Source organism: Macaca thibetana, chromosome 10 (genome assembly GCF_024542745.1).
Source record: "Macaca thibetana thibetana isolate TM-01 chromosome 10, ASM2454274v1, whole genome shotgun sequence".
NCBI lineage: Eukaryota > Metazoa > Chordata > Mammalia > Primates > Cercopithecidae > Macaca > Macaca thibetana.
In genome coordinates this window covers 10912574-10923789 of record NC_065587.1, presented here as the reverse complement: position 1 = coordinate 10923789, position 11216 = coordinate 10912574, and the positions used below count along the sequence as shown (strand labels likewise).

The 11216-nt window shown below is 47.6% G+C and overlaps 1 protein-coding gene across 8 annotated transcripts in view; it reads left to right on the top strand.

Moving 5' to 3' along the window:
* The window catches only part of GRAP2 (GRB2 related adaptor protein 2), a 76903-nt gene that overhangs the window by 54137 nt on the left and 11550 nt on the right, over positions 1-11216 (top strand). For 6 of the 8 annotated variants that reach the window (XM_050805989.1, XM_050805988.1, XM_050805986.1 and 3 more), the window contains 2 exons: positions 6340-6431; positions 10600-10719. In XM_050805989.1, the coding sequence (XP_050661946.1) occupies positions 6340-6431; positions 10600-10719 (212 nt within the window). Of the gene's footprint in view, positions 1-6339; positions 6432-9920; positions 10388-10599; positions 10720-11216 lie in introns of those variants that run through there. The other 2 variants (XM_050805990.1, XM_050805991.1) reach the window with 2 other exon arrangements.

Below are 11216 nucleotides of genomic sequence, written 5' to 3'. Positions count from 1 at the left end.
GGCATTCATTTCCCCTCCATTTCACAGATGAGAAACTGAGGCTAGGGATGAAATCACATGTCCACGGTTACGCAGCTAGAATGAAACCAATCCAGGACCTGGATAGAACTCTGTCTGACTCCTAAGCACTAAACTCTGCTCTGAATGTAATTTTTTCCTCATATCTCTCAAGCACGTCTCTTCTTCACCAGAAGGGAGTGTGAGGCAGTAAAAAGGAGCATAGACTTTGAGTCAAATGGATCTTAGTTTGAATCCCAGCTTACTAGCCGTGGAGCCTGGGGCCCAGTCATCTGCCCTCTTTGAGCTTTAGTGTCTTCCTCAGCAAGTTGAGGTAGTATCTATCTTGCCACGTTGTGGAGAGGATTCGAGGTGACCTCATTTTTCTTGTCTTTTTCCTCCTTCAATCATTCTACATACTAGTCCCAGAGGGATCTTTCCAGACAAATCGAATCATATCATTTCCTTGCTCAAAAGCATTCAGGGGTTTCCAATTACCAATTGATTGAGATTGAAAACATCTGGCCCCAAACCACTGTCCAATGTCATTATGCACATGTACACATGTGTGCACACACACACAGACATCTGTGTGGACGTAACGCCCGCAGGTTGCACTGCAATGTATACACCACCCTTTCTCAGCCTCTCCCCTATATACTCCGAGTGCCCCTCTCCCACACACACACATATTTGACCTCCTGTACCATGGAAACCTCACTGGTCCTCCCTACTCGCTACCATCGCAGGGAAACAAATCACTCCCTCTTCAGCTCCTCCCCAACATTTCACACAAACTTCACTCATTTCCAGGCACTTATGATTTTGCCTCACATGGCAGCTATTTATAGGCAGGCCATGACCCTGTGGTCTCATGCACCCTCTATTTCTGCCTCTCATTGCTGCCTTTGCCCGGTGGGATCCTAATTGCTCATTTACGTGTTGTCTACTCCACTAGCCAAAGCTGTGCAAGGGCAGGGGCCGTGTCTGCCTCAATGTCTAGAATAGCTGTGCCTGGAACTCCCTGATATTTGGTGAATGAATGACTTCAATTCCTCTCCATTCCCTGAGAGCAATGTCATCATGCACGTGTGCACACAATGCCAGGTTCATCTTTGTGTCTTCACAGCATCTAACACAAGTCATGGCCCAAAATAGATACCCAGTACATATTTCTTGAATTGCTAAATTGCATTTCTTCCTGTTCATTTAGAATTCCGTCGGAAAGCCAACCCCCTCCCTCTTTTCAAATTCTGTCCATTGCAGGTAAAGAGCAAAATGGGGAGGGCTTGTTGACTGAGCCCCACAGAATGTCTGCAGGATGGTGGTTGGTTCCCATGCCTGGGGCTCCCCACATGTAATTGCAGTGTCTGCCCCCTCTTTGGGTAACACAGGCAGGATCCTCACAAGTACTTTCAAAGCCAGTTCCTGACTACTCCAGCAACTCGCTTGTGGGATTCTCTGACTCATTTGGCCTTTTGTGCTAAAGACTAAACAGAGGTTTTCATTAGAAAGGTACAAAAAAAGTCTGAGCAGCCACTCACCCTCAACAGACCATGAGTTTCCTGGGGCAGAGGCCCCAGCTTATCTCCATATTTCATGCACCTAAGTGCAATCAGCAGGTGCTCACTAGATGCTGATCTACACGGCATGGTAAACAAGATGGTGGACAGGAAAACGCCACTATATGACTTGATCTTGCTTCTTCTATGACAGAAACATTTGAAAACTCAGGAATCAGATTTTTTTTCCTATTCATGCCACAAAGGTGCATGTCACCATACCTGCAGCTACACACAGAACCAGGCTCACATTTGAATTTGCCATTAAATTTGCCAGCAGCTTTGAAAAATGTCTCTTGACCCAGTCCATTTCTGTCTCCTTCTGTAATGCATCTAATGCGACCTCATTTCTTCCTGCTAAAATAGCAACCTAAAAGCACTAAGAGTTAATTCTACGTAATTTGCTTCTTCAATTCTTCAGATTTCTGCTATGCTTCTAAAAGCTACAATTTCATCCAATTTAAGAATTCTTCCTGCTGTAATTTGGCCCTTCTCTTCCCACGTCTAACTTATGCTCAGGCCATGTAACCCAGAAAATCATCTCTTAGGGAAATTATAAGAATTAAACAGTAAAGAGTAAAACTTCAAGTGTTCAGGCTGAACGCCTCGCTCAGGTTTACACGATGGGTACACGAGATAGGGGGACCGAACAGATGGAGAGATGAGAAGAAGAACAGGAAGTGCGGGGCCCTGGGCCCACAACGGCAGGAGGAAACCATCTCCCCTCCCCTCAAATACCTTTCTTTGCAGAAAATGAGAATTTTTTTTTAAAACCTCACCTTCTATACATGGTAAAAAGCCTGTGAATTCACCTCTCTAGAAACACAGTGTCAGGCAGACCAAGCACCAGGTGGCGGAGAGAAATGGCTGGCATTGTGGGATAATCTTTCAGTTTCTAGAGGAGGTCTGAGGCATGATAATTAAAATTACAGAGCTGCTTTCAGGTCAGAAAACGAAGTACAAAGTGTGGGTTTTTTTTAGTTTTTGAGACAGTCTTGCTCTGTCGCCCGGGCTGGAGTGCAGTAGTGCGATCTCGGCTCACTGCAACCTCCGCCTCCCGGGTTCAAGCAATTCTCGTGGCTCAGCCTCCCAAGTAGCTGAGATTATAGGCATGCACCACCATCCCTGGCTAATTTTTGTCTTTTTGGTAGAGATCAGATTTTGCCATGTAGGCCAGGCTGGTCTCAAACTCCTGACCTCAGGTGATCCACCCGCCTCAGCCTCCCAAAGTGCTGGGATTACAGGCATGAGCCACGGCACCTGGCCTCAAAGTGTGGTTCTTAGGGTGATAAGCCAGTTTCCAAATGGCCTCTGTTACCCCTTTCTGTGTGACATTTGCTACCCTGGCCAAACAGCGCATTCCCGTGTGACGGGAGAAAGGAATTCCAACGCCATGAATTCAGGAGCGATGGATGGAGTGCAGTGCTCTTGGTTCTTTACGTGGCTACGAGGCACTGCTGCAGGGTTTCCTAGTTCTTTTGACCTAGATTTTCTGCTTCCTCCCTTGCCCCCTTAGCACACACATACCCACATGTCCTTGGTGACACCAACAGTCACATTTGATGTTAGAAACTACAGAGTTTTCTGTTCTCAGCAATCTCGAACTCAAATGTGGGACACTTTTATTTCTTCAGAATAAATGACTAAATTCAAAACATACACACATACTGCTTTAAAGAATACATAAACCCTTCCATGTCCTATTCAGAGCTGGAGGCCTCCCTCGTAAGAATACCACATTTGATGGAATTGTATTTTTTTGAAAAGAGTCTACACTTTCTGAAGGACTTTCAGGTACCAGGGCTCATTTGATCCTCACATCAGCTCTGTGAGGTGCTAGATGGCTATTATTATCCCCAGTTTTCACATGGCTAATTGACTTGGCCAAGATCACATATCTAGTGATGGAGCCAAGCTAGAAACCAGGTCTTCTGATTCCCAACCCACAACACTGTCCTCTTCCTTCCACCTTGGAGTGATGTTAGAAATAGGTCATCATCTCCGCTCAAGCACTTAGTTCTTTCCATTATCTTCCCATCTTCTTTTCTGGGAGAGAGAAGTCCACGGGCCCTGTGACTTCAACTCCACCCACTTTCTGATGACTCTGAAACCCCAAGCCCCACCCTCACCCTCTCTCCTGGATCCAGACTGACATATCCAGCTGCTTCCTGAGCTTTTCTTCTCAGTTGAATAATTCAATTCACAATCACTGCATGCAATCTGAAGCCCATGAGCCCTTTCTCAGCCCTGCCTCCTCTCGTGTATCTTCTATTTCTATAAAGCCATCACCACCTACTCAGTCTCCCAAGCCAGAAATCCAGTGGCATCCCAGAATCCTCTTCTCTCTTAGCTTCCAAGATTGGCCAAGAAATCCTGCCTGTTTGCTTCCTGAATTTCTCTAAAATATATCCTCGCCTCTTCTTAGCCCAGGCCCTATCATCTCTTGCCTGGAGGGCTGCGCTCATCTTCCTACAGTTTATCTCCCAACTTTAGCCTTCCAATCTATCTTCACATTCTGATCTCTGATACAGAACTCTCTCTGTCTCTCTGTCTCTCTGTCTCTCTCTCTCTGAATTAGAGACAGAGCCTGTCTCTGTTGTCCAGGCTGTAGTACAATGGTGCAATCAGAGCTCACTATAGCCTTTAACTCCTGGGCTCATGCGCTCCTCCCGCTTCAGCCTCCTGAGTAGCTAGGACTACAGATGCACTTCCACCACGCCTTGCTAGGTTTTATTTTTATATTCATAGAGACAAGGTCTCGCTTTGTTGCCCAGGCTGGTCTCAAACTCCTGGGCTCAAGCAATCGTCCCGCTTGGGCCTCCTAAAGTGCTGGCATTACAGGCATGAGCCATCACACCCAGCCAGAGCTCTTTCTGAACTCTAATTCTCACTGTTATTTCCCTGCTCAAAATCCTTTAAGGGCTGCCCCTACATTTCAAGATATTCACAGTCTACATTCCAGCCACCTGGAGGCATTTCATTCCCAGAATGCACCACACCTCCTCAGAGCTGAAGGAGGAAGTTCCATTGCCATCTGACTTGGCCTCAGTAACTCCTTTCATCGCTGAGGCAAGTGGTCTCTGCTCCACATATGAATGCCTTTTCTATCTATTTCTGCTTTCTCCTTTATCATCGTACTTCTATCAGTTAAGATATTTTCAGGAACAAGAAACATAAACTAAAAATGGCTTAAACAATAACAAAGACTTGTAATTTCTCAAAGTCCAGAAGTAGGAAGGCTCCTGGGTATCATCTAATTCAGTGGTTCAGTGCATTATCAGGGTTCTTTCCATCTTTTGCTCTGCTATCCTTATTTAGAATTATTGTTCTAGTCTATATCATAGACTTAAAAAAAGATTTGTTTTTTAAGAGAGAGTCTTACTCTGTTTCCCAGGCTGGATTGCAGTGGCAAGATCACGGTTCACTGCAACCTCGCCCCCTGGGTTCAAGCAATTCTCCTGTGTCAGCCTCCCAAGTAGCTGGGATTACAGGCATGTGCCACCAGGCCCGGCTACTTTTAGTATTTTTAGTAGAGACGGCGTTCCACCATGACGGACAGGCTGGTCTTGAACTCCTGGCCTCAACTGATCTATGCTCCTCGGCCTCTCAAAGTGCTGGGATTACAGGTGTGAGCCACCACGCCTGGCCTCAGACTTTCAAAACATTCTCAGTGGCAGTGCCAAATATTTGTCTTTTAATGGTGAATCTCATTTTTTGAGAAACCAGAAGCCACATACAGTCAAGTCTGGTGAGTAATATGACTAACCAAGGTAGACAATAACATGTGGGGTCACAGTCAAAGTGAGGCCACAGAGTAACAAGACAGAACTTTTGGTTTTGCTTGGGATCTGGCTCTAAAAGCAAGTTTAGAAAAGGCATCCCCAGTATCTTGAGTTCCAGCCAAACTATCTGTGAAATACACAGCATGTGAACACAAAGAGTTACTGTTTCCAAAGCTGGCCCCACTGGGATGTTTAAGTTTTAATCTGCCTGTTTAAAAAACAAAAATTAAATTTTTGAAAGTTTCCTGGGCCAGGCCTGGTGGTTCATACCTGTAATCCCAGCACTTTGGGAGGTCAAGGCAGGTGGATCACTAGGTCAAAAGATCAAGACAATCCTGGCCAACATGGTGGAACTCGTCTCTACTAAAAATACGAACAGTTAGCCAGACGTGGTGGTGCATGCCTGTAATCCCAGGTACTTGGGAGGCTGAGGCAGGAGGATCACTTGGACCCAGGAGGTAGAGGTTGCAGTGAGCTGAGATCGCGCCACTGCACCCCAGCCTGGCAACAGAGCAAGACTCCATCTCAAAAAAACAAAAAACAAACAAACAAACAAAAAAACAGAAAAGTTTCCTGGTTACCTGGAAGAGAAAAAAAAAACCAAAAAACTACGGAGTAGCCACTCTTGGCTTCCCACCATCTGCTCAGATGAGGAACTTAAGGTGCTACCTGGGACAAATGAATTTCCAAAATAGAAGAAGGGATTCAGGGAAGTCCCTGAGTGCTGAATCTGGGAGGCCAAGCCACAGTGGGGTGACATAAGTGGACAGCACAAGTGGACAGAAATAACTTGGGATGAGGAGAAGCTGACTCCAAAGGCAAGCCCACGGCTCCTCTACAGGCCTGGGGTAAATCCTAGAACAGCTGTTCAGTTCTTTCAACTTATTAACATATTTTCCCTCTAAGTCCAAAAGGTCCTTCTTTGCCCTACAGCCCCTTTCTCTTGTTTTTTGGTGTCCTCCCTCCAATGTCTTTGTCTTTCCTTTTCTTCCATGTAGATTTTGAGTAACCAAGAGGAGTGGTTTAAGGCGGAGCTTGGGAGCCAGGAAGGATATGTGCCCAAGAATTTCATAGACATCCAGTTTCCCGAGTAAGTATTCACAGCCTGCTGAGATGGGCCTACCCCCACACACTCCTCTGACTTTCCCAGCAATCACTACAATTGTCCATGGGAACCCAGGACATTGTCAAAAATGGCTGACTCTGGAGATCTCTCCAGAGAGACGCCAGAGCATGCAGCTGAAGGCCAGGGCAGGCGGGAGACTTTGCATTTCATTTCATTCCCTTTTGATGTTTACACCATGTGTGTGTATTGCTATTTTAAGTATTTCTTTCCTTTTTTATTTTTTTAGTTTTTTTTGTGAGTCAGGGTCTCACTCTGTCACCCAGGCTGGAGTGTGGTGACTCCATCACTACTCACTGCAGCCTGAAACTCCTGGGCTCAACCATCCTCTCGCCTCAGCCTCCCGAGTTGCTGGAATTACAGGCACATGCCACCACGCCGGGCTAGTTTTTCTATTTTTAGTAGAGACAGGGTTTCACCATGTTGGCCAGGCTGGTCCCCAACTCCTGACCTCACGTGATCTGCTGCCTCAGCCTCCCAAAGTGCTGGGATTACAGGCATGAGCCACTGTGCCCAGCCTATTTTAAGTTTTGGAGGTTTTTTGGTTTGTTTGTTTGTTTGTTTTGTTTGTTTTGAGATGGAGTCTTGCTCTGTTGCACAGGCTAGAGTGCATCTCAGCTCATTGCAATTCTCCTGTCTCAGCCTCCCTAGTAGCTGGAATTACAGGCGCATGTCACCACACTTGGCTAACTTTTGTATTTTTAGTAGAAACGGGGTTTCACCATGATGGACAAGCTGATCTCAAACTCTTGAACTCAGGTGATCCACCTGCGTTAGCCTCCCAAAGTGCTGGGATTACAGGTATGAGCCACTGCGCCTGGCCTATTTTAAGTTTTTATAAAATGAGTTTGTAAACTCAAATTACCTATAGTGATTTCAATCACAGGGTTCCCTAGAATTCCAAAGGGGGCGCTATTGGCCACCCCACTTTGAGAGCTGCTCTCCTAAGCACTTCTCTGTGACCTCCCAATCCTAACCATCCTCACCAGGCTCTCAGCCTTCACTGGGTGGGTGGACAGACAGACACTCCCTGCCTTCAGTAAAGCGTGCTCACCCCAGTGAGAGAAGTCAGTGGGGGAAGGGGAAGTTCTCTTCCTAAAGAGGAAATGCAAAATTGAGATTGGGCTTCGTTTGTCTCAAGAATTGACCACAAGGGTTAGATAGAAATCTAATCTTGCCTCAGAACCAGGGTCTAGCTCAAAGAGCAAAAGTTTGTTAGAAAACCACAGTAGTATTGGTGACTCCAGCGAGGTGCAGGAGCAACACTCATGGTGAACCTGAACTGACCACCAAACCAAGAGAATGACCACTGACCTTGACAGGGCCCTTGATGCTGCCCAGGAATCTGCTCGGTGACCTCTGCATACCCCACCTGCTCCTCAAACCTCCAGCCCCTCCCTGCATCACTCTCAGCCTGTGACCTTGATTCCAGGTTCTCTGGAACAATGAAAGCCACCAGAAGTGAAGCTCCCAGATTCCTCACCCCCCACCCCACCCCTACCACATCCACCTGCCTCCCACAAATGTGCTCAAACAGTCGGCCTTTCCTGCAGCTGGCTGGAAGGAACTGTCGCTGCTTCTAGCAGAAATTCTCCTCTCTCTCTCCCACATCAACCTCCTTTCCCTCTCTGCTTGATCATTCTTGTCAGCAAACACACATGCTGCAATTTCTTTCAACGTACCAAAACACAAACAAACAAACAAAACCAAACCCAGAGGCCAGGTGGGTTTTGTGGTGGCTGATTCCTGTAGTCCCAGTCCTTTTAGAGGCTGAGGGAGGAGGATCACTTGAGGCTAGGAGTTTGAGACCAGCCTGGGCAACATAGCGAGACCCATCTCTACAAAAAAATGTTTTAAATTAGCTGGGCGTGGTGGCATGCACCTGTAGTCCCAGCTGCTTGGGAGGCTGAGGCAGAAGGATCGCTTGAGCCTGGGAGTTCAAGGCTGTGGTGGGCTGTGATTACATCACTGCACTCCAGTCTGGGCAGCAGAGAGAGACTCTGTTTCAAAGAAAAAAAAAAGTAAATAATAATAAACAAATAAAACAAGAAAACTCTTAATATCAAATCCCCTTGCAGTTGCCACTCCATCTCTTCAAAAGGAGTGTGTATATTTGCTGCTTCCAACTCCTCATCTCCCGACCCTTCCCGCCAGGCACGCCATGGGCTGCAGCTCCCAGGGGTCATCTCAGCCTGACCTGCCCTGGGGATCCCCCTCCCACTGGAACACCTTCTTCATTTTGGCTCCAGAACATCCTTCCTCCGTTTGTCCTCCCACTGCCCTGGCTTCTCCTCCTCAGTCTGTTGTGTTGGTTCCTCCCACACCCCAGTCCCCTACAGGTTTAGAATGTTTCCTTTTCAGTGAGGTCTTTCTCATCACCATACCTTATATTAATCTCCCACCCGCAGCGCCCCATCTGTGAAACAGAAAAAAAAATCTGTTTTCATATTCTCTACAGCACTTACCATCATCTGGCACACTGCAGGTCTTAATTATTTTGTTCTTTTGTTTGTGTCCCCCTCGACTAGAACGTAAGCTCCCTGAGGGCAGGGGTAGGTGTCTGTTCTGCCCACTACCATGTCCTCAGTGCGCAGGAGGGGGCCCAGCACAGTACTAGATGTTCAGTAAAGCTTTTGAATGAATGAATGAATATGTAATATTGAAACCATAACCACTCATGTCTAATATGCAATGTGTGGTAATTTTTACAAATCTTGAAAGAAGCCCCCATCAGATTGCAGTCGGAGGACAAATGTGTATTTCCTAAATCCCCTTCACTTCTAAAATATTTCCTTTGCGATACGGCTGCTGTGGTGCATACCCTATTCCTTTTCCCATCCCCGTTACATTTCCCACACATGGCAGTGGTATGTGTGGTAGTCTCTTGTTTAGCCCTGTAGAATTGTGTGGCAAATACTCAGGCAGAATTTCCAGGTCACCAGAAACTGCTGCTTTCAGCCCCCTCAGAGCACAGCCAACCTTCCCCCTCAGTCCCGGAGGGGGACTCAGTCTCCAATAAGTACCTCCTTCCTGCTACCCTTGTCTCAGGTTCCCAAATTCTAGAAAGCACAGAGAATTGCTCACAAAGGAATCCAAAGCCAAGGCCTAACAGGCTTTTATCTTCAAGGAACATGCATATGAACCTTCTGGTGGCAGCAATTAGAGCAGCCACCTTGAAGCAATGTGACACAGTCCCACCTTTGGCCGCTGAGTGATTGTAGACACTCATTTTGCTTGTCTGTGGTCGAGAGAGGTCTCTGGCCTCCTGCCTTGAGGCTGCAGCCACAGCTTGCCTGGCCCTGTGTAAGTGTTTGACCTATTTCATACATGCCACGCTGTGTGCAGCTGTACCTCCAGGGGCTGCCACCCTGACCGTTCTGCTGATAGAGCGGTTTCTCCTGTTTCTTCTTTTCCACAGTAAAGATTATTTCCCAGCCTGGATTTTTGGGGCAGGCCCAGGATCTGGTTGTATAGACACCGCTCTCTGGCTGCTGCCACCTCGCTCATTTCCAAGTGTGTACACTGGACTCCCTAGAAACACTGCAGCCTCTGCTAGGCACACTGAGCAAAGCCCCCTTGTGCTCCATGCCCACCTAGTGTAATATGACACCCTGGGCTGTAACTCTCCTTTAATGCCCAGGAAGGAGCCTCTAGGCCACTGAGGCCTCAGTGCAGGCATGAGCACCCCAGGCCCTGTTCAGCCAGCTGCACCTGGTTGGCCCCAGTGCCTGAAGCCTTCCCTTCCCTCCCCGGTGCATCCTCTGTCCCCGCAGCTCCGGTCTATCTCTTCCACAGCTGCCGGCAGGCGGCTGCTTCCTGCAGTGAGTCACTCCCACACTGCCCCATTTTGGTGCAGTGACACATTTCCATGATTGTTTCCCAGGCTGGAGAGAGACTTCTCCTGGAGAGCAGGAACAAAGAGGGTGAGTCAAGGGGAACGCTCCCTCGCCTTTCCTGAAAGCTGCCCGGAGCACTGGTTTGATTTCAAACAGCCCCTGGCCCCTCTTTGGTCTCTCTCTGCTCCCTATTGTACAGAGTCCCCAGCCTCTTTCCCTCTGGGTCACCTCTTCTTCACGTCTCCCTCCTGTCACTCCTGTGTCTCATCCTGATCCTCTTGTTTGATCTCGCCCCACAGATGGTTTCACGAAGGCCTCTCTCGACACCAGGCAGAGAACTTACTGATGGGCAAGGAGGTTGGTTTCTTCATCATCCGGGCCAGCCAGAGCTCCCCAGGGGACTTCTCCATCTCTGTCAGGTACTGACCATTCCTGACACCGCCTTGACCCTTCTCAGCCTGTTAACCTCCCAGAATGCCGAAGCCATGAAGGGACCTCTGGAATATGACCCAATGGTCAGAAGCATGGTGGCCTAGGGGCCAAGCATGGCAGCAGCTTCACAACCTGCTGTTCCCAGTGCCTCCCCAGAACACACGCACACCACTCCTTAGCACACTGGTGTGTATTCAAAATTATTTCTATGCCCATCTGCCTCCCCTTCTAGCCCAGGTGCTTCTGAAAGGGCAGGATTTTCCTCTACTTCATCTTTATGCCTTTAACAGTGTCTTGCACAAAATAGAGACACTCAGTGAGTATTTGTGGAAGGAAGAAGGGGTAGGAGGAGGAGAACTCCCACTTGTCCAGATCCATCTGGGGGTTTAAATCTTAACCTTTTCTTTTATGATTGATGCATATCTGAAGAAGAGTCAGGGAAAAATAGAAATCTCAAGTCATTGCTGTAGGATGTACAGGGGCG